General features: G+C 39.6%; 2 protein-coding genes and 1 non-coding gene across 5 annotated transcripts in view; 1 reads left to right on the plus strand and 2 right to left on the minus strand.

The window, feature by feature from the left end:
* The window catches only part of lrch2 (leucine-rich repeats and calponin homology (CH) domain containing 2), a 52,102-nt gene extending 37,690 nt beyond the window's left edge, over positions 1-14,412 (minus strand). For all 3 annotated transcript variants that reach the window (XM_060863409.1, XM_060863408.1, XM_060863407.1), the window contains exon 1: positions 14,161-14,412. In XM_060863409.1, the coding sequence (XP_060719392.1) occupies positions 14,161-14,398 (238 nt within the window). In that variant the 5' untranslated portion in view covers positions 14,399-14,412. The remainder of the gene's footprint in view (positions 1-14,160) is intronic.
* trnam-cau (transfer RNA methionine (anticodon CAU)) lies at positions 9,985-10,057 on the minus strand. The gene has a single exon. It is a non-coding gene; the product is annotated as a tRNA-Met (tRNA).
* Positions 14,413-15,918: 1,506 nt separating the features above from the next.
* On the plus strand, positions 15,919-20,779 carry si:dkey-17o15.2 (UAP56-interacting factor). The gene is made up of 9 exons (XM_060863471.1): positions 15,919-16,180; positions 17,719-17,877; positions 18,083-18,168; positions 18,369-18,460; positions 18,562-18,631; positions 18,740-18,792; positions 18,927-19,013; positions 19,552-19,669; positions 20,029-20,779. Exons 1-9 carry the CDS (start codon positions 16,114-16,116, stop codon positions 20,284-20,286), a joined length of 990 nt encoding a protein of 329 aa, XP_060719454.1. The 5' UTR covers positions 15,919-16,113; the 3' UTR covers positions 20,287-20,779.
* The last annotated feature ends 2,369 nt before the right edge of the window (positions 20,780-23,148 follow it).

Below are 23,148 nucleotides of genomic sequence, written 5' to 3' on the forward strand. Positions count from 1 at the left end.
CACATGCATTCATGGCATAAATTCATTCATTTATTTTCTACCGCTTAGCCGAACTACCTCGGGTCACGGGGAGCCTGTGCCTATCTCAGGCGTCATCGGGCATCAAGGCAGAATATACCCTGGATGGAGTGCCAACCCATCGCAAGGCACACACACACTCATTCACTCACACAATCACACACTACGGACAATTTTCCAGAGATGCCAATCAACCTACCATGCATGTCTTTGGACCGGGGGAGGAAACCGGAGTACCCGGAGGAAACCCCCGAGGCACGGGGAGAACATGCAAACTCCACACACACAAGGTGGAGGCGGGACTCAAACCCCCAACCCTGGAGGTGTGAGGCGAACGTGCTAACCACTAAGCCACCGTGTCCCCCATGGCATAAATTATCCAAGAAAATATAAAAAGATTTTTTTTTTTCCAGAACTGTGGCTGATCAAAAAACATGTTTTCTGGCAGTGTATTACTGTGTATTATGTCATTAAGAGTCGGTTACAGTGTTTTACTACACATTTTTTTCAGTTTATATCTTTCTCTTATTGGTGTTTTTATTTGTTTTTCCAAATTTCTCTTTAGATTAATGTAAATTGGTGGTCATTCGAGGCTGGTGACCCGAGGTTTCACCTCAGAACATACATGTGTATCAGCTGAAGGTTAATAAAGACCGAACCACAAACCAGTGATTAAATGTTCACGAATGATATGTGAGGAATAAAACACCCATCGCCACCAGAGGGAGACAGAAAGCCACATCTCTAAAATAAGTGCCAACCAGCGCCACCTGTGACGGATCTATTTAAGTGGCTCAAAGAGCAAAAGTAAGCTGGTGTTGGTATTTTGAAAACGAGAGTTGCACTCTAACCCTGTTCTCTGTGCTTGGTTCGCCTTGTCTTGTCTTGTCTTGTCTTGTCTTGCCTTGTCTTGTCAGCCTAGCCACCATCTCATAATATTGAGTTACTTCTCTCGGGGGGGAAAAACGCTCTCGTCTCGAGGTTCACTCTGTTTTGAATCGGAGTGATCTTTAACTTCGTGTATTTTAACAGTGATTTTCAGTTTGTTACATTACTCCACAACCAGCTCACAGCATGTTTGCCGGAACTTATTGTTTGTTTCCTTTTTTGGAAATGACACTTCGTCCTCCTTGTCCGCTCTGCACTTTGGTCCACTCTCTTAAATATCATATTGCTGCATGTTACCAAAAAAACCATAAAATCTTCTGTTCTTTTTAGGTTTACCTCAGTGTCAAAGCACTGACACTGGATACTCCTTCCTTAACTTTCCAATCCAAGCCTTCATACAGAAAACCCCCCACCATGCAAATGCCAGTATACACGTTCTCTAGCAGCATGTTTAATAATGTGCCTTAATAAAAACCTGTGATATCTATAATTTCCATAATTATTGTATGAAATAACTATAAATCTAATAGCAGGATAGTTCTTGTGCTTTTGTGTGTCAACACAGTGTGTGACAGTGACTTTCTTGTTGAACATAACTTGGAGATGGATTACAGACAAAGCGACCAGACTTGAGGGAAAAGCAATATAAAGGCAGTGATGGAATGAATGTAAAGTGTGTGTGTGTGTATGTGTGTGTATGTGTGTGTGTGTGTGTGTGCATGGTCAAGCGAATGATAACTGATGAGTATTTAAAGCGACAGTGACGTTTCCACCCTACAGCATCAGTGTGTATCTATGAGATACATTTTTGACACACTACAACAACTTGTAGTTAGATATGCAGTATTACGGAGACTTGCATTGATCTAGAGACAAATCTGAGATGTGGTGGTTTATTAAAAAAAATAATAATAATCATTTTCCATTTCTGAGTAAAATCAGAAGTATTAACTGTATAATATTTGGAGGACTTTACTGATCGAGACACAGATACGGGTATTGCATAAGAGAGCAGAAACGTGGTGGAATGATCCATCATTCAGAAGGAGAACTAACAAGACATGAGCTACAAGACTCACCACACACAACCACACACACAACCACACACCCATCACTGATGGTATAATGGGATATGTATTGTCTAAGGGACTAAAATTACGAGTTGCACAAACCATTAAAAACCTCTTGTGTGTGTGTGTGTGTGTGTGTGTGTGTGTGTGTACTCAAGGTCACAAAGGAGCATATAAGATGTCAGCAGACTCCCTTAATGTCTTCGTCAGAGAAAAATGACTCATTTCTCTTTCTCTCTCTCTCTCTCTCTTTCACACTCACACCACACACCCACACTCATGCTGTCACACATGTGGCCTATGAATAATCAGACTAGGCTTTTTAATCTCACACCTGCTGTATGTATTTCTGCTGCTATTCTTATTCAAATGAGCCTTTTACAAACCCACTTGTGTACGAACAAGTCGACTCGGGTACAGTAGGTGCCATTATTAACGAGATTCATGAATCCCAAGGTAAAATTTCCTATTCAGTCTTAATTAGGATATTAGTTAATGGTTTTAATTCGTTCAGTGTATATAGCAATCAGTATGGGGGTTTATCTGCACTATAAGATACAGTATACAGTATTTTCTGATATGGAATCATAACATACCCATTTATAACCTTAAATTAAATAAATAAATAAATAAAGAAATAAATGGAATCTTAATCTTAAAAAAAAAAAAATATTGCTGTATCTGTCAGCTCTGCTACAAGGGTATAATTTCCACCATACTGCCATTAATTTAATATTACAAATGAAAGATTTTTTACATCTCAAACTGTATTTCAAAGGCAAGTCAATAATAAATAAATATATAAATAAATAAATGAATAAATAAATAAATAACCCCAAGTGTTCATTCACAAAGGATCTAGTCAGTGTGGAAAATCAGCAAGCCACAACATACAAAAAACAGTGAATAGACGTGTGTGTGTGTGTGTTTGTGGGTGTGCATGTGGGTGTTTGTGTGTGTGTGTTTGTGGGTGTGCATGTGGGTGTTTGTGTGTGTGCATGTGGGTGTGTGTGTGTGTGTGTTTGTGTGTGTGTGTGTGTTTGTGCGTGTGCATGTGTGTGTTTGTGGAATTCATGCTGAATTTCTGAAAATAATCTGGATCTATACAGTATGTGACTAGAAAACCTTAGTCCAACCTCTTTGTGAGAACCTGTGGGTTTTAGGATAAAGGAGCACACACATACACACACACACACACGCACACAAAGTGAGCAGCCGGTGGGCGGAGTGTCCCTTATGGTGCCTGAATTTAATTACCCCATGGGGTCCTGAAGTTGCCATGGCTACGGCTGATTGATCATCAGAGAGTAAAAAAGTGATTAAAGAGAAGAGAGAAGATGCTACCTTCCTGATAACACACAAACGCACACAGAGACACACACACACACACACACACACACACCCAGTCCATTATATAAGTGTTTATGGCTTTTTACATCTTGTTTTTGTCAACAAACAAACTAACAAGACAAAACAAGACAAGAGAGAGAGCCTGGGTGAAGGTGAAAATGAAACTGAAAGTGTAGAGATGTACCTTTAATTTTATTATTTCTTTCTGTAGCACATATATTCACACCTACACCGTTCAAGTTCCTATTAGTTCATGTAAAAATATGACCGATTAGAAAAAGAAAGAGAAAATATTCATAACACACTATAAAATAAAGCACATGGAAGTGAAACATCCAGTAAAGGCAAAGAGAATCTGGTCCTTTACTGAGGAACAGACACCGAGACTGCAGTTAAAAAACCCGCCAATTACTCAGTTCTCCACAAAGAATCACTCTTCTGCATTCGCCTGAAGAGTAGTGAAGAAATTACGCATGTAAACACACTTAATGTAGTTGGTAATGAAAGTGTGGGAGAAGGATAGTCTAGTAATTACTTCATTCGCACCAAACAGTCACTTAACAATTCTTACATTTCTCACAATTACTCTGCTCTCCCTCATCCCACATCCCACATCCCACACGAATGGGACACATTTCTATTTTCTTGTCAAATCCAATTCAATCATTCCTGTTTCTCTGAATTCACACACATCTTTCATCACTACAGGATGCTCTATAAAGAAAAAAATACATTTAGTTAGCTTCATCATTAGCATTATTAGTATTAGCAATGTATCTCCCATTCAGTTCATTCATCCAAAAACGTTTAGTATAATTTGTCTTTTAATCTCCAGAACTTTAATGTTAGGTTGTTTCTTTTCCTTTCATTTTCTCTCAATTTGGTCATTTGCCAATTCCTATCCTCTACTCCATCACTCAACAGCTACCAAACATGTGATATTTTTCAGCTGGGATATTTTCCCTCAGCTCACCACAGCTAGTTCTGCTATCTTGTGCTACACCACTCAGGATGTTCAAGCTGGATCAGTAGTTAATTTAAATATTCTTTAGAACATACTAAAACTGTCATGGCAATGAAATTACACCCATCTTCACGGGTTCTTGACTTCAAATTAACATTTTGGTCATGGAACCATAGCAACTGCAATGAAAAAGCAAGAGACGGTTTGGGATTCGACATTCACAACCACGAAAGTCGACTTATATCATAATAAGGATATGGAGAATATCAGCATGTGCTTGGGTTTGATCCAGATGAGGTCTGATACAGACAGTCCACCCTAAAAAAGTTTATTAAGGTTATTAATATGTTTAAATGGTTTTGGCTCCTGTAACACAATGACATAAAGAACAGTAAAGAAATCGAGATACAATAATTCTGTTTATTTGAGGTTGCCAATCAACTGGATTTTACATTCATTCATTCATTCATTTTCTACCGCTTATCCGAACTACCTCGGGTCACGGGGAGCCTGTGCCTATCTCAGGCGTCATCGGGCATCAAGGCAGGATACACCCTGGACGGAGTGCCAACCCATCGCAGGGCACACACACACACTCTCATTCACTCACGCACTCACACACTACGGACAATTTTTTCCAGAGATGCCAATCAACCTACCATGCATGTCTTTGGACCGGGGGAGGAAACCGGAGTACCCGGAGGAAAACCCCGAGGCACGGGGAGAACATGCAAACTCCACACACACAAGGCGGAGGCGGGAATCGAACCCCCAACCCTGGAGGTGTGAGGCGAACGTGCTAACCACTAAGAAACCGTTGCCCTCCCTGGATTTTACATTTTTGCTCAATTTTATATAGTAACCTTGATTGTTTGTTGGATATTTTGCTAACGGAGATACTGTTAGACGTCAACAGTAACTCAGTCTTGGATATCTTATGGAGTTTTAAAGACACCCACTCCCTAATTTAAGATTCCGATTTAGAAAGTTCAACAAATTCCTTAAATTCAGACTACATTCATCTAGCATGAGACAAACACATTATCTATTGCACGTAATCTGTACAGTGGGCAAAGCTAACAAACTGAACCATATGTAGATCAGATACAGGACTAAATTCATACAGTATAAAGTATGAATACAGACAGCGGTCAGACCAGTCAAGGAATCGATACAGCAATCGATAAAACGGACAAAGCCAAAGGAATGTGGTTAGATCGGACACGAGGCTGGATAAAAGAATCTATTCGACATACAAACCACAACGAAATATTCTAATATAACAGCACGAATAAAGCTACTATACAGAAACGATGTCAACATTTGCTGGAGTGACAGAGATGTCTGATTGGACTATGGCTGTCCAATTCTTTTAGAATTTGTATTCCAACTCTATTCATTTTGTTCTTCATTTGAATATTAATAAGACAATAATTTTGTACTAATTGTGAGAATTTCGTCAATATAAAATATCACAATACTTAAACAATGAGGCCGAATCCCAGGGATAAGCATCGTTATGGAAATGTGTTATTTACACTTTTTATCTAATATTCAAATTAGACACATGATTTGTTAAAATATGAAGAATACAATGTTTTTTTTTCATGTAAAACGTATAAAAATATATCAGAAGTGAGCACCAGTAAAGGAAGGAGTATGATGTGAAAGCACATAACGAGAAGCTCATGCTGCCCAAATAGGCTTAATGATTTTAGTAGCGAGAGTAACAATTGGAACAACACAAACCCTCTGGGCTTCATGTGATCATTTGTAAATGCTAGAAAAATCAGATTTTGTTCCTTGCTTGGTAACAGAGAAAAGCCAGAGGGAAAGAAAGACATAAAGGAGAGTTGAGTGTGTAGACACAAGAGAAGAGGAGTGTGTGGGTGTGTGATTTTGCATGTTTAAGTGTTCACGAGGAAGGGGGGGGCTTTGCTAGTCGTTTAGTCGGATTGCTGGCATTTACAATTTGGAAGCAATTCAGATACCTGCTGATTACACACACACACACACACACACACACACACACACACACACACACACACACACACACACAGTGTTTCTGGTTGTCAGTTTGAATTTGGGACTGTATCCCTTTTCCTGCTTTTATTCTTGTGCTCATCCCTCTGTTTTGGTTTGGGCTTAAAAACAGTGTGTGTGTGTGTGTGTGTGTGTGTGTGTGTGTGTGTGTGTGTGTGTGTGTGTGTGTGTGTGTAAACGATTTGAATATGAACACATGGTCTACACTTCTGCCAGTTCCTTCAGTCTCCACACTCCTATTGCTGAAGATAACATGAATACGTTACTTATCGCACCCCAAATCAGCTCACACATGTGCCCTACCACCCACCCACCCACACACACACACACACACACACACACACACACACACACAACACTAGCAAACAGATACTGTCCTAGGACTTGTATTGTTTATTATATAAATTATATTAGCTCTACAAATTTGACAAAACTAATAAATAAGTCATTTATAACTAATAAATAAGTCAAAGTTAAATATTGGATAATGTGATTCCTTCTTGTTGACTAACATATACATGTATTTTGGTGCTTTATTAATAATATTGGTTAGTAACACTCTCCACACAAGTAGCTTTTCCAAGAAAAGTCAGTAAAAAAGATCAGTAAAATATTCCTTTATATTTGATTTACAGTATGTGACATCGTTCTTGTTCAAAATCAGTTGAATCCTTTTGGGCCAACTGAGTTAACCAAAGAATATAAAACAGTAATCGCTGCATGCTACAGAAAATCCACCAATCTACCAAATCCACAGGAGAATTTTTACTGAATTTTATTGATGTCTAGGATAATTTTGTATTAAATACTACTGCTATTTTATAAAGAGAATCTTATAATGAAAATAATTTTTCTGATGTTCTATCATAATTTCACTACATCTTACAAAGATTTCCATTCATTCATTCATCTTCTACCGCTTATCCGAACTACCTCAGGTCACGGGGAGCCTGTGCCTATCTCAGGCGTCATCGGGCATCAAGGCAGGATACACCCGGGACGGAGTGCCAACCCATCGCAGGGCACACACACACTCTCATTCACTCACGCAATCACACACTACAGACAATTTTCCAGAGATGCCAATCAACCTAACATGCATGTCTTTGGACCGGGGGAGGAAACCGGAGTACCCGGAGGAAACCCCCGAGACACGGGGAGAACATGCAAACTCCACACACACAAGGTGGAGGCGGGAATCGAACCCCCAACCCTGGAGGTGTGAGGCGAACGTGCTAACCACTAAGCCACCGTGGCCCCCACAAAGGTCTCCACTGATGATGTAAAACAGAATATCAATAAAATGTACCTGCTATAACCAGAATTTCAATGAATTCTACCTTGATAACACTGACTGCCATTCCTATTCTAAATACTGTACTGAACTCTACTGAGAATTTCAATGAATTTATCTGCTACTACAAGACATTCGCTGAATTCTACTATTACGTGCAATTAATCTGAATTCTCAGATTTAATATAGAAATATTGGTTGCAATCTGAAATTGGCTGATTCACTGCTTTACAGTTTGCATTCAAAAGGAAACACTTTGTGATGCATGAAATCTCTGGAAACTTCTAAAAAATACAACAACACAGGACTGGATTCATGGGTCAGGTTCACATGTTTATACAAAACATGTTCTAATGGTCGATGCTGATGAACCTCGTTATCACTAAATGGCGAACTGAACAGCAAAGACTTTTATGACAGCGACGACCAACCAAGAACATCATTCATTCTAAAGAACTTAAAGCTCAGAATTCTGTCAGGAATCCGCATCAAAAGCTCCTTTTGAATTAGATGCTTTATTCCAATTCAGTCTATTTGAATAAATCCACTGTGCTCTTTGTGTGTGTGTGTGTGTGAGTGTGAATACTCTTCTCAGACTGCGTTCTCCAACAGGCCATATCAAAGCATGTATTCTTAAATTAACACAGTCAGTTCCTCTGACACACACACACACACACACACACACACACACACACACACATCTCAGCTAAACTCAGATGATCCTAATCCAGCTGGTAGCTCCACTCAAGACTGAAGCAAAACTGCTACTTGGTGTTTTCCAGTCCTGTGTGTTTTGCTTGCCTGGGTGTGTTAGTCCAGGAAACACAACACTAAATGTGTTTCCTTCAGCAAAAGGCTTGAGAAATGCTGGTTAATGTAATTATTTTTCCAGCAAACCTCGAGCCAAGTACTTAATGTATGACTCAGGAACTGCTAAGTGGGATCTATATTTTTATATTCGATTCTGGAGTCTACCAATTACAGCATTACTAGAAACCCTATTGTTCCACTCAATTTTACTGTGATTTACATTTACATTTACATTCACTGCATTTGGCAAACGCCCTAATCCAGAGTGGCGTACAAAAGTGGCTCTATCTCTCTATCTCTGACTTTTTTGATACTGTTGTCTTGGTAAACATACAATGAGCCTTAATCTCAGGTGGGCGGAAATATATCACGCAGACAGACAGTGACTCTACTGTTTAGACATCCAGGAGAAGTTCCAGAGGTGCCAGAATACAGAATGGTATTGATGCATAGCTACTTTATACCCAGAGAGGTGGTTATACTGTATCATAACAAGAATTACATTGATAATATGTCATAAACTGATTTCCTTGGAATTCCATGATGTCATTATGCCAAGGACGATTACACAGAATTCCAACATGATGTTATAAATAGAAATTCTATGCAGAAAGGCAAAGAATTCCAACAGTATTTCACTGAGTGTAATAGACACCATCACTGAATTCCAATCTTGTGTCACAAAAAAAAATAGAAAAAATGTCATCAGTCACCGTACCATTAAAATATATATATATTTTGTTTATTTATGTTTCACTGGTTAATCCATTCGGCCATTTTATTTTCCATTACTCTGTTTTGTGCGGTTAATTTTACTTTATTTTATCTTATATCTAATACTATATTATGTTATTATATTGTACTGTATTGATTTTTTTATAATACAGACAGTCATAAAAAAACATTTTGCTTCATGTAATACTCTATGATCATGTATGTGACAAGTAAAATTGGAATTTTAATTTCAATTTGAAATTCCAATGTCAGGTCACAAAAAGACATTTTACTAGTCATCTGTACTTCATTATTAAAAAACAGGTCAATTTATCAATTTTCCAGACACACAGCTTGCAGTCAGAAGCTTATATTCCCAAAAACTAAAGAAATCACAATGAGAACACACTTCAGATGTTTTTAACCTAAGTCAGTGGCTTTATATTTGTGTGTGTGTGTGTGTGAGACAGAGAGAGAGAGAGAGAGAGAGAGAGAGAGAGAGAGAGAGAGAGGAAATGCATTTCAAATTTTTCTTTGAATTATGGCATTTTGTGTTGACATCAGCAGGAAGTCCCTGTGGCAGAGTGAACTCTTCAAGACATTTATCGTCCATTACAAAGTGAAATCAAATAAAAAAGGTTTATTTTCTACACACTGGAAGGAAGTGTAGTTTTTAAAAGGAGAACTATAAAGGGGATGGAAACAGACACAGTCCAAGTCTCTTTCTTTTTTGCTAACTGAATAGATCGCAAGGCTGCGCCTGGATATTCTCACATATCCCAGGAGAAATGTGTCCTCAATGATTGTGTAGCTTCGACTGAAGGAAAACTTTCTGCCCCGTGTGAGGCTCGAACTCACGACCTTCAGATTATGAGACTGACGCGCTGCCTACTGCGCCAACGAGGCCTGACAGGACAGCCTAAAAACAGTCAGTAGACTGTTTAACTCATCTGATAACTAGAATAACAGAAATGTTGTTTTTGCTGTGGTTTAAAAAAACAGCCTTCTGAACACATCCGTTATATCAACTACAAAGAGCATAACACACAATGCTGGGGTTCAAAGGTGATGGGGTACAGAATGGCTAAGCATATCTGATCGAGCGTAATTACCTCAGTCCCTAGAGAGCCCCACACAGTGTGTGTGTGTGTGTGTGTGTGTGTGTGTGTGTGTGTGTGTGTGTGTGTGTGTGTTGGCCCATGAAGGTCAAACAGGCCACAGCTGATGCAAGTCTACCATGAAATTGTCCACATAAAGACAATGGAGATTGAAACCATCCCTACAGTATAGACAGATATTTCCCTGAATGTGAATGCATGATTTAAAAATACAAAAAAAGATTTGTTTGGTTAATTGATCTTTTCCAAATACAAAGCAGAAGATATTTTGAAAATGTTAAACTGCATAAGAAGAAAGATTGTGAAGCAATAAATGTTTTGTAAATTTAACCCTCAGGACCAACACTATATTAATTACCATTAACTATTAACAGCCAGTCATTAGCCTTAGTTTGGACTTCTAAACATTCCACAGAATGGCAGCTCCAAACTTTACCTCAGGAATGTAAATACTGCCAAAAATGCTGCCTTCCTGCACATCCTCATCCTCACTGTAACAGAACTGCTCATCTATCACCCATATAAAAGATTAATGATTAACAAATATGGGTAAAAGACTAAAGTTAGCAGCTAAAACGTCTTGTAAACAAAACATACTGTTGCTGAAGCAGAATTAACAAAAGAAAACTTTTTTTACCTCAAGACTTCACCCTAAACCCCGTTAACAGCATGCTGGAGGCTAAAAACACTGAACCTGTTACTGGAATCCTGTTAAATTTGTGAGAAAATATATTAAATACAAGTAAATGTATCTAATTTCTTATCATGAGATTAGACAATAATGATAAAGTGACAACCCAAAGACATAACCTGCTTGTGCCAGCTAATGCTAGTGATTACGCTACTAATATAAAGTCAGTTTACTGCTGAGACAGACATTTGGAAATACATGGCCTCAAGCATACTGCACAATCAGCCTCACAGGAAGCAGGTAGCTAACTAGCATCTGTTTAATAAAACTAGCATTTGGGGTATAAATTGCAAAGTCAGTCAACACAGGTCAGTTCAAATTAGCTTCATAATGAAACTCTGATAGTGATTAGCCTGGATCTGTGTTTTTAAAGGTAAACATTCTAGCAGTTTTAGCGTGTGTGTTGTCTGAGAACCAAAACTTAGAAACATCCCCTCAGAATAAATAGACATGGACAGTTCCTGTCGAGGCCATAACCACTTCCTCAAAACCTCTTTTGCCTTCTTTGAGGCAGTCAGTCTCTGAAAGGACGTCTGGCAAGAAAACGGACAGAATGATACTGTGAATGCATAATCTTCTGGACAGTGACATAGACAGAGGGCTGTTTTGCTGGACTTTGTACATGGATAATGAACGGTTAGAGTAACCAGCAATACATTTACAAGTATATTAATCTGTTAATACAAGTCTCTGAGTAACTTCTCACTATGGAAACAATAACATATGAGTTCATTAATATAAACCTGAAGTATAAACTACAGTCCGATGATGTTATAAAAACAAATATCAGCACTGTTGTATCACTGTTATATAATAAATAATGTTAAAGGCAAAAAGGCAAGTGTTTGGTATTCATTCAAACTGGATCTCTAAGAGCTTGAGAAGAGAGTGTGTGTGATTCATTTAACTTAAGTGTCTACTTTACAGAGCAATGTAGTCCAACTGTAATGAAAGCAGGCCCACAAATGAAGACATCAGGTTTTACGGTGATTTGCCACTTCGTTTAAGTCTTTTGGGACGTTCTAACAATTTAATTAAGAACTTCGGGATGAAGAGCGGCTGTTTAGTGACACAATGAGGTCAGCTATATGAGCGTTTATTTACTAATCAGTGTTAACTGTTGCCAAACACTGTCTCCCACCATCCAGAAGTAGTAAGTAGGTCACTGGGACACACACACACCCACACACACACACACACACACACACACAAACAGTCAAACTATGTCTGAAATTGTTTGGAGCGCAAACACTTTGAGTAACAGTTACACTAAAGAAATCACAATGAGAAAACACACTTCAGCTGTTTTTAACCTGTCTGTGCCTTTGTATTTGTGTGTGTGTGTGTATGTGAGAGAGAGAGAGAGAGAGAGAGAGAGAGAGAGAGAGAGATTGCGAGAGAGAGAGAGAGAGAGAGAGAGAGAGAGAGAGAGAGAGAGAGAGAGAGAGAGAGAGAGAGAGAGAAATCAGCTGTTGAGTCAGCATCAGTCTGCTTCTCTGTCATGAAATCACTTCCTCATCTGGTTGTCTGGTCTACCGAGACATTTATCATCAATTCCTTTAAACACACACACAAACAGCTGCCATCCTTATTTAGTTACTACCAAGTCCATCGGTGCAGCTAAGTGTTGATGTCTAACCCCGCATAACCCTCTCCCTGTCGTTCATTATGTTAAACCCTTCCATCCCCTCACCAGCCTCTCTTTTTAACATTTAACAGTAAATAACATTTACAAATGCAGATTTTCATGTTACCAAGAACCATAAAGTCAAAACACTTCTGTCCTGAAGATTTTCCCTTGTTGGAAAACTTGACACCACTGACATCAGTGACTCCTTTCATAAAAAAATCATTTTACAGAAGACTTCAGCATACTAATGATTGTATATCCTTCTTTGTTAAACAGCACATTTTGAACGTGTTATTATACCTCTTAGATTACTTTAGAGACAAGAATCTATTAGAACAAGTGCATTCATGTACATGTAAGGTACACCAGGCTCAACTGGCAAAGCTACCGTTATAGAAAAGTTATCAAAACTTTCCAACCAATCAAAATTGAGAATTCAACAGCGCTATGATATGAGTTGGTAAAAAAAATCACAAATCATTGAGAAGTAACACAAACTTTGCACTACTACAAAATATAACATTAATCCGAAAACTGTTTATTCCAAAAAACATTACAGTATTGTTAATTCTCTAGATCGAAACAAGCTCCATGCGGTTAGCTAATTGTTTATAAATCATTCAATCAATCAATCAATGTGCATTATATACTAAAATATTTTGTGGCAATTTATTTTGTTAACAGTATGAAACTGTATCGCACGATCACATGTAACGTTAAACTGATGTTTATATACAACAATGTCACAATCCTGTAATAAACTGCAACAAAACGATTTGTTATTTATATTATCTGTATATTCAGAACAGAAATGAACAGATGACATGGTGAAGAAATGCTCTGAGATTTTAGATTCTTTCAACCAATCTGCTTATTTGTAATAAATCATTTTTTATGCAGAAGAAAATTCAACCCTGTGGTGTTTAGTAGGTTCTTACTATAGTATCAGACATGTCTATAAACCCGGATTAGGGTCACGCGACAAGCTTAAATCTTATTATAATTCACCACAAGGCTTTTGATGGCTCATGCCGTGTGGCTTGTGTGTAATGCATCCGTGCACGATGGAGGGGGTGGTGCTGGTGGAGGAAAGGGCGCTGATGGCCAGTTGGATGCCGTTATAGAGGCAGCAGCATCTTTTGTCTTCATTCAGGAAGCCTTTGGCGTTAGATCTTGCATTTCAATCCATTAAACCTCGTTAAACATGATCGATAATAAAAGTGGACGCAAATGCGAATGCACTCCATGCGCGCGCTTCAGTGCTTCATTCATGCCTTTCGACTACGTTTTGTAACCATTTCGGAAGCGACAGAAATACGCACACGGGGCTATTTTATTGACTGTAAACCCAACAGAGCTGAAGAAATCCCAAGATCCATTTTTTCCCCCATAGGATCTTTAAATTTTAGCCAGATTGCACCCAGTGAGATGCTCTGATATAAAGACTTATACGGTTTTCCATAGCCCTATTGTGCCACGCATGCTAGCATGCTAACAAGGGGAAACTGGGAAAAATCACACACGCACGGTTTAAGAGGTTCTGGAGATGAGGAACGTGTACCGGACCCACCTGCATGCGTGGTGTCCGTGAGATCGTAGCTGAGTCCCGGGTAATCGCGCAGTTTCCTCCCGCTGATGTTCAGCACTCCGGAGCAAGCGGCGTCATCGAGAGCGCGGTCCAGGCTGCGCGCGGTGTGCGGTGGTTGGGGTGGAGGCGGCGCACCGTTCGAGCTCCAGTGTGGTCCGGCTGGATAGTGATGGCCCTGCAGGACAGCCGCAGCTGCCGCTCCTCCCTGACTCGCCGCCATCTTCTTAAAGGAAATATATGCTCAAGATAATAACGAGGGGGTATTTTTTTTTTAGCCGCTCCGCCCCGCGCGCAGAGGACGGGGAGGGGGCTGGAGGATGATGGGGGCGGAGGGAGGGAGGGATGGGGTAGGGAGACAGGTGTTGTGGATGGTGATGTGGAAGAAAGCAGGATCCTTTGCCATGAATCATGGGCTTGTGTCTTCTTTGCATTAATTTCCATCAGTTGTCCGGGTTTTTTTTTTTTTTGTTTTGTTTTGTTGTTGTTTTCTTTTCTTTTCTTTTTTGTCCATCCGATGACACAGTTTCTCTTTGTTTGTGTTAGAGTGCATGTGTTCCTCACGACGTAGACCAAAAAAAAAAAAAAAACAATTTTAAAGACACCTGCTGCAGTGAGGTGCAAATTAGTTTGATTTCTTTTTATGTGGATCGCGAATAAAGAAGAACAAACCCGCACTGGCGCTTTGGCGACATCTGGTGGCTGTAAATGTTCCAGCAAGTACAACATCCAATGTCACTTTGTGACCACTTGTGGCGCTGTAGAGCAGAACGTGAGGTTCTTTTACAGTAAGGGTCTGATTACACCAGATTTCACTTGTTTAATCAGATTTGTCTTTCATTCACGCTCAAGTCTAGTTGTAATGAAAGCCAGCAGTCACAACAGCATTTTGCAGATAAGATTGAAGATCCCCGGTAAAATGAAATAGTTTTTGTTCAATTTAGTTTAGTTCTTTAATGATTGGAGTATATTTAAAGATATTTCTGGTAATTAAATTTACATGTCCCTGTCAATGTCACTTAATTCTTTTCCTGTTTGAATGGTCACTTGAAATAAATGGCTCTAAAACTCAATACCTAAAAAAAACCAAGATGGCTATAAATCATGTAAGCTTATACTTGTGTGTTCTGTGTTGTGTTGATGAAAAACTTTAGGATTTAGAAGCTCCGTGACTCCAGTAAAAATGTGAAATGTGTCGGTATCACTGTTGAAATCAGTGTTGGTCACCGGTGGCTCAGTGGGTAAAGGTTCTGGATTACTGTTTATTCATTAATGGGTTCATTTCCCAGCACTTCCAAGGTGGGAAATGAACCCATTACTAAATAATCCAGAATCTTTACCCACTGAGCCACCGGTGATCAACACTGATTTCGACAATGACAGTAACACCGACACATTTCAGTGGGTAAACATATTCTGGATTACTGTTTATTCATTAATGGGTTCATTTCCCAGCACTTCCAATGTGGGCCCTTGAGCTTAACCCTTAACTATTTCTACTGTATCATGGCTACACTCAAGACTCACTACTGTAACTTTTAATGGATGAAATGAATGAACCAAAGAGGACAAGAAGTTAACACCTAGGATTGATATTCACAGTTTTGCAATTACACATTAATACACATTATAATTGCAACTCAATGGAGTTGTGTTTCTCATGCACACAGTATATATAGACACAGTTTAATCTGTTGGACACTTCAGCTGTTAGAGCATGAGCTATTTTTGGGCTCTAGGCTTGTTCATTCACACCACATGAGGGCGAAGCACTTTCACAGCAAGCGTTCACGTTTGGTTCAACACGTCCACTTTGCATGGCGTGACGCGAGGATACGTGAGCTACAAGTCTCGGTTTGATTTAGTCGGTAAAAACAAACGATATCGTGCTTTTAACCGCATAAAGTGTTAGCGCGCGCGCGCCTGACCGGGAAAAAGATGGGAGACAGCGAGTTCTCAGAACCGATGGACGAGTCTCAAGCGGACAAAATCGACATGTCACTCGGTTAGAGCGATGCTTTTTTTTGTTGTTGTTGTTTTTTTTTTCCTGTTCATAAAATCACGAGTTTGTTTCCAGATTCGAAATCGCCTTGTTTTTTTTTTTCACTTCCGCATTGTGCGCGAGACACTTACAGCGTCATTAATCCTCTTTCACTGAACGCGCTACATTTCTTTTACTTTATTATTGTACGTGTTTATGTTCGTGTTCGTGTTCGTGTTTGTACTGTGCAATTTATTTAGGTGGGACTGAATTGTGAAGCTATTGTGTGGCTGACAGGAAAGAAAGCTGTTCGGAGTGTTTTCTGAAAGGCAGAAGCATAAAAAAAAAAGTGTTCGTAAAAATGTCATAGTGGCACGAGCTGTATTTCACTCAGATGAAACATGAAAACATCACATTTAACTGCTGTTATATTAAACACAAACTTTTAAAACATATCCTGAAGACGCCATTGCGTATTTCCGGTCTGTCTTCTGCCTACTACAGCCAACACCTGCCTGAGTTCACTGAGTCAACAACTCCAAGCTTTTTGTGACTCAGCTGTTCAACCCTGAAGACATTTGTTTTAAGGCTTCATGGGGATTTTTTTCCTCCACAGACTAATTATTTTAAAACACTTATGTGAAACACTTACTTCAGACTGTTTATGTACTACTGTGTCTTTAAACCTTTGGAATAACAACCAGATTTCCAGAGATTACAAAATGACTAGTTCTGTGTGATTTTAAAACTAAAAACGTTAAAAATGTCTGAGTTTTACATCGTAAAATGGCAACAAGCATTTGTTTATTATCTGCCACAGGCAAATTTTACCCCTGTTAAGGTGGTGATGAAACGAAGGTCTTGTCCAGGTTCTTCACCTCCTTTCTTCCTAGTGCACATTGCACATGCTCTTGACTCCATTTCAATTTTACAAGTGTTACCTGACTCTAGATCTTCCTCACATTAAAGGTGGGGTGCACGATGTTTGAGAAATGCTTCAAAAATGCTTCGGACCGACTGACAAAACAAACGTGTAGCCAATGAGCAGAAAGGGGCGTGTCTTCTCAAAATGCGGCGGAGAGAGTGTTCAGTGCGCATGTTTGACATTAGCTGAGATTGAAAGATTGACATGGCGGATAGCTGCCGTTACCTCTGCCTTGGGTTCTAGGTATTAAACGTTGTCTTGAAACTGAGCTAAACCTCTCACGGTACAACACACAGTACTACAAAAACACATTTGACCTTTATTACCATAGTATTACTCATTGTGTTCATTTACTGATAAAAATATCCCCTCGGCCAGCTGCCCCAGCAGGTTCTGCCATAATAGATGCCTGGGTTACGTATGTATGTGTGGGGCGGAGCTATCAAAACAGGGGTGACACCCGTTTGGGTTAGGGACGTGTTTGTTTAGGTGATTTCAAACGTCAACATTGGCTTTCAAACATCGTGCACACCACCTTTAAGGTGCATGTTTTTGTCTTGCACCATGTTTATGTTCAGCCTGTAATGTAGTGTTTAATGTGAACGGACTGACTAGTTTTCTCCTTTCCTCCTTTCAGATGAAATCATCAAGCGGAATAAAATGGAGCAGAAAGCAAACAGAGCTGCGAACAGGGCAAGAAGCAGGCGTGTTACAAACAGGAATAATGTACTGAGGAAGCTTAACCAGACACCGCAGGCACAGAGAGGCCTCAGGCGTGGTTCGCTGCAGTATCAGGGTACTGAATTACTCTGTGTTTACATCTAACTTTCTAACTGCATTCCCTTTGTTCATTGCTATCTATTGACATTTAGGAAAATATTGAAAATTGGCACCTTTGAGCCAAATTCATTTATGGTTCTATTGCTTTAAAAAGTAATCTCATGATCTAGCAGGTCAACTTGACAGAAAGAAGGCTGAGCTCATTATTTGTATTATTTCAGGGCCATTTAGGTCACGTGGGCTAAACAGAAGCAGAGGTTTTGGGAGACCGAGTGGCCTGAGTCCTCTCAACAGAGCTAGTACTAAGGTTTGTAGAATTCACCATATCATGGACTGAAAAATACAGACTTTATAGACATTTTAAAAATCGTAAAATAATATACAGTAGATGTAAAAAGATGGTATGGACATAATGGATGTAATAATAAAAGATTATATTTACATAAGCTTAAAAGCAGCAATAATATGAAAATTCAGAAATAATAGTGGGATTTTTTTTCCCCCCAGACAGGAGAACATCAAAATGAAAGTACGGCCTTAGTATTTAGAGGCTCGTTCCGTGGGAGAGGGAGAGGGAGAGGACGAGGAGGATTGAGCAGGTAAAAGACCATCGCTTTTATATGCATTATAAAGACCATTACTTTCATTGTGTATTATATTGAACTTAATATTGATCGTTGTGTTGTTCATAATGTTGTAGAGGAGCTTTGTCAGCAAGAGGTCAGCGAGTTCCCCAGAGAGGTGGAAGACCATTTTTATTAGACAGAGAAGTATGTTAGTTCAGAAGTATGCTGATCGCTTTATCATTTCCACACCAATGAAAATAATAAGGTTTGTTGGATTGTTGTAGATTCCAATAACTGCATATTTGTTTGTAGTTTTCTGCTGCGAGAGGCACTGGCAAATTGGACAGATATCAAAAAATAAGAAGGTATGTATATTTAGACAAATATAGTAAATCTGATGGAATGTCTTATGCACACTGATGCATAATTCTTCCATTTTCTCTATGGTTTTTCCTACATACTCACTTTATTACGCTCTCTTTTGCACTCTCTCGCAAAGTCAGGGAACTCCATCTACATCTACATCTACTCCCGGGACAACATTAACTGTGTCGCTGCCCAATGAAAAACCACCACCTGTGACTCAGTGAGTTTTTCATTTATCATTTTACATTTTTTAATAATGTAATAATTCTGTTTGTGCTATCTACTAAGTGGGTGTGTGATCGGTGATGAGATGCTGAAAATATGACAAACGTTCTTAGGTGATAAGTTCCTCCATATGTGGCTTGGGGTAGATGGAAAGTATATGTCAGAACTAAAGGAACCCCGGCTGGTATCTGATTAGGTTTGCCAGGAGTCGTGGAGATGGTGCCACGGTGGGTTATGTGGGGTTTCTTGAATGCATGAAAATTGGAGGGACTGTATAATGCATTACTACTCTTACAAGCACCAGCTACACATAGTGCGGCACGTTTTGTGGCAACAGGAACCTTCGGTACTCAGACCACTGGGAAAAGTGTAATCAGCATTGACTCAAAATGGCAGTGATGGTGAATTAGGGTTACTAAACAGGCCCTGAACAGAGATTTATAGGATTAAAGAATTATTTGTGTATTTTGTTGTGAATTTTGCCATTGAACTTTAGGTATATAGTATTATTTGAATTCTCTTTTCCTTGTAAGGGTGAGGCCTCAGCGGGGTGGTACGGTGTTAGGGGGCAGGTCACCTGAGGCAGTGAGCGGTAGACCAACACCCAAAGGCATCCAACTGCACTTCAATTACAAAGCAACCACCAACCAGGTGTGTACACACACACACACACACACAACATAGCATTCTGTAATGCAGAACAATGTATAATGAAGCATATGTATGCCATGAATTCTGTTTCACATTTTTTCTGATTTTGTCATTTACATAATTTAAAAACTCTATACTTCAGATTTCTTCATTGCGGTCTACCATCACACTAATTTAACACCATTTAACACCCTACTTTCACCGGCTGCTTGTACAGTTTTGCATTTATCTTGCTCTTTGATGTCACATTTAATAGTAGATCCGTTTTGAAAAGTAAACCATTTCACTTGTATGCTACGAAAATCTGTTCCTACTTGTCACATTTTAATTGTTGTATTTTTTTAAAATTTTTTTTGCAGACCCAGCTGTCCTTGAACGAGCGCTTCACTAGCTTGAGGATGAGAGGACGTGGCCCGAGGATAAATAGAGAAAGTGGGAGGGGCCGTGGGCGGGGACGGGGACGAGGACGAGGAGATATTAGCATAGGAAGAGGTCGAGGAAGGGGTGTGATGAATGACGCACCGGTAATGATGAGAGGTGGAAGAGGAGGAGGAAGGGCTAGAGGAAGGGCTAGAGGAAGGGCTAGAGGTGAAGGCCGTACCGTCTTTCTACAGTGATTTCAAACATGTGGCCTGAATGGAGCAATATTTCATTTCACACTAAGGTTTAAGGGGAGGAAGGAGCCCTAAGTAGGACATAAGTGTCCCTACAGTCATAGCCTGGAAGATTGCTCTATTTTAACATGACAATGAAGAAGCTTTTTTTGTAACCAACAAGCCACAGTGTTAAAAAAATTCACACTAATGACATTTTTTTAAATGTTAATTTTAAGCCCTGATTTTTAAAGTTTGTATTTGGGCTCAGATCTGAACGTTCTTTTATATTGGAAATTACACACCTCAAAGCCTTACAATTCAAAGTGCCTTAACACTTACTGTAAATACACCTTTGGCTAAATGGGTTATATTTGTGGGTTACTAATCTTACAAAAGTGTTGTATACAAAATCAAAACAAAAAAAAAATGTAAATATGCTTTCTGGTATGGTTTAGACAAATCAACCTCAATTAAATGAAGCTAATTTAAAATAAAATCCCAAATGTTTGTTTGATATTTATGTGTAGTGAGTCATTAATTGTGTAGGATACTCAGAAATCTTACTTTACATTCGATGTACACACAGCAGCATGAGATTCATGATTATAAATGTGCAGATAAGTGTAATATTGTCAGGATTACACTCATGTTTTTGGGAGTAATGGAAGAGAGGGCTTTATAGGGACTAGGCACATGTCCCCTAATAAGACTGTCACACATTTCTTTTTTTTAGTGGGAAAACACAATGGCTGACTGTAATGAAAGTTGTTGAATATTTTCCTTGGATCTTCAAACCTCAGTACTGTAGCATGTTTAAAAATTCAGGATTCATGTTCCAGACGCTGGGTATTTTTTAATATTTACTGTCTTAAGTCTGGCTTTCAAATTCCCATTTTATTTGTGACATACATAAGACATACAGGGTGGCTTAGTGGTTAGCACGGTCGCCTCACACCTCCAGGGTTGGGGGTTCGATTCCCGCCTCCGCCTTGTGTGTGTGGAGTTTGCATGTTCTCCCCGTGCCTCGGGGGTTTCCTCCGGGTACTCCGGTTTCCTCCCCCGGTCCAAAGACATGCATGGTAGGTTGATTGGCATCTCTGGAAAAATTGTCCCTAGTGTGTGATTGCATGAGTGAATGAGAGTGTGTGTGCCCTGCGATGGGTTGGCACTCCGTCCAGGGTGTATCCTGCCTTGATGCCCGATGACGCCTGAGATAGGCACAGGCTCCCCGTGACCCGAGGTAGTTCGGATAAGCGGTAGAAGATGAATGAATGAATGAAGTCTGGCTTTCAAATTCCCATTTTATTTGTGACATACATAAGACATACAGGGTGGCTTAGTGGTTAGCACGGTCGCCTCACACCTCCAGGGTTGGGGGTTCGATTCCCGCCTCCGCCTTGTGTGTGTGGAGTTTGCATGTTCTCCCCGTGCCTCGGGGGTTTCCTCCGGGTACTCCGGTTTCCTCCCCCGGTCCAAATACATGCATGGTAGGTTGATTGGCATCTCTGGAAAATTGTCCGTAGTGTGTGATTGCGTGAGTGAATGAGAGTGTGTGTGTGTGTGTGTGTGTGCCCTGCGATGGGTTGGCACTCCATACAGGGTGTATCCTGCCTTGATGCCCGATGACGCCTGAGATAGGCACAGGCTCCCCGTGACCCGAGGTAGTTTGGATAAACGGTAGAAGATGAATGAATGAATGAATAAGACATATACACACACACACACAATTAGTCAAACAATACGTGCCTTTCAAACTGTCCTTCAGGCTTTGCAAGAACTTCTGTACCTTTCACTTTCATTCTCATTTGTGTCTCGTGTTCGGTCTTAACCCTCTCACTGCCAGATATTGCCTTAAGGCAGCGGTGTCCAATCTTATCCACAAAGGGCTGGTGTGGGTGCAGGTTTTCATTCCAACCAAGCAGAAGCCATGTCTGATTCCACCTGTTTAATCAGTTGTTCTTGCCTTTTAATAGACTCTGCTGTTGCTTCTGCTTGGTTGGAATGAAAACCTGCACCCACACCAGCCCTTTCTGGATAAGATTGGACACCACCGCCTTAAGGAATGAAAACTATAGATTCCTTTAACTCTTTGATTCTTAAATATATTTCCCTTTTGCATTTATCTGATCCAGAAGTAGACACTTATGTGAATTTTTTTGTTTCTTTATTTGTTTCAACTCAAATGAAATATGTTCTAAGCTTCCTCGACATTTATAATTTAGTCTAATGACAGAAAACCATTACTAATCATTTTTTATGCATAAATCCTTACTGGACTTATTTCCACAGCACTCACAGCCCCGGGTCTCACTTTGTGCTGACAACAAACACCGCCACAGACTCTAAATCCCAGCAACCATCAGCACTCCTGTGATCTCAGTCACCTGACTTTTAATCATGTTCCTGGTTTTGTGTGATCCGCTTCAGTGGTCCATGATGTTAGTACTAGTGGTTAGTGGTTAGTACTGGCATGAAGCATTGAAAGCATTTGATAATTTCAACAGAAAGTAATTCATAATAAAACTTCAGATATTAAGCAGGTGGTCATGATAATTAGTTGCTCAAAAGACCAATTGCACTTGATTGTATATTGTATGGTTATAGAACAGGAATTATTACAATCTCAGTATCCAGTGTCGCCCAGATGATGTGGTTATTCTCCAGGTTTTTTCTCATATCACCTCAGTGACCTTTTACTTGCCGACGTTGCCTCTGGCTTGCTCAGTAGGGAGTAATTTAAATTTGTATAATTTATATTCTTATTTTTATATTCCTCTAAATCTGCTTTGTGATGACGTCTCTTGTTAAAAGCTCCAGATAAAAATTGAATTGAATATTTGTTAGAAATCAAGTTTTACTTTTTACTTAGGCACAAATGGAGGA

The sequence above is a fragment of the Tachysurus vachellii genome, chromosome 26 (genome assembly GCF_030014155.1).
Source record: "Tachysurus vachellii isolate PV-2020 chromosome 26, HZAU_Pvac_v1, whole genome shotgun sequence".
NCBI lineage: Eukaryota > Metazoa > Chordata > Actinopteri > Siluriformes > Bagridae > Tachysurus > Tachysurus vachellii.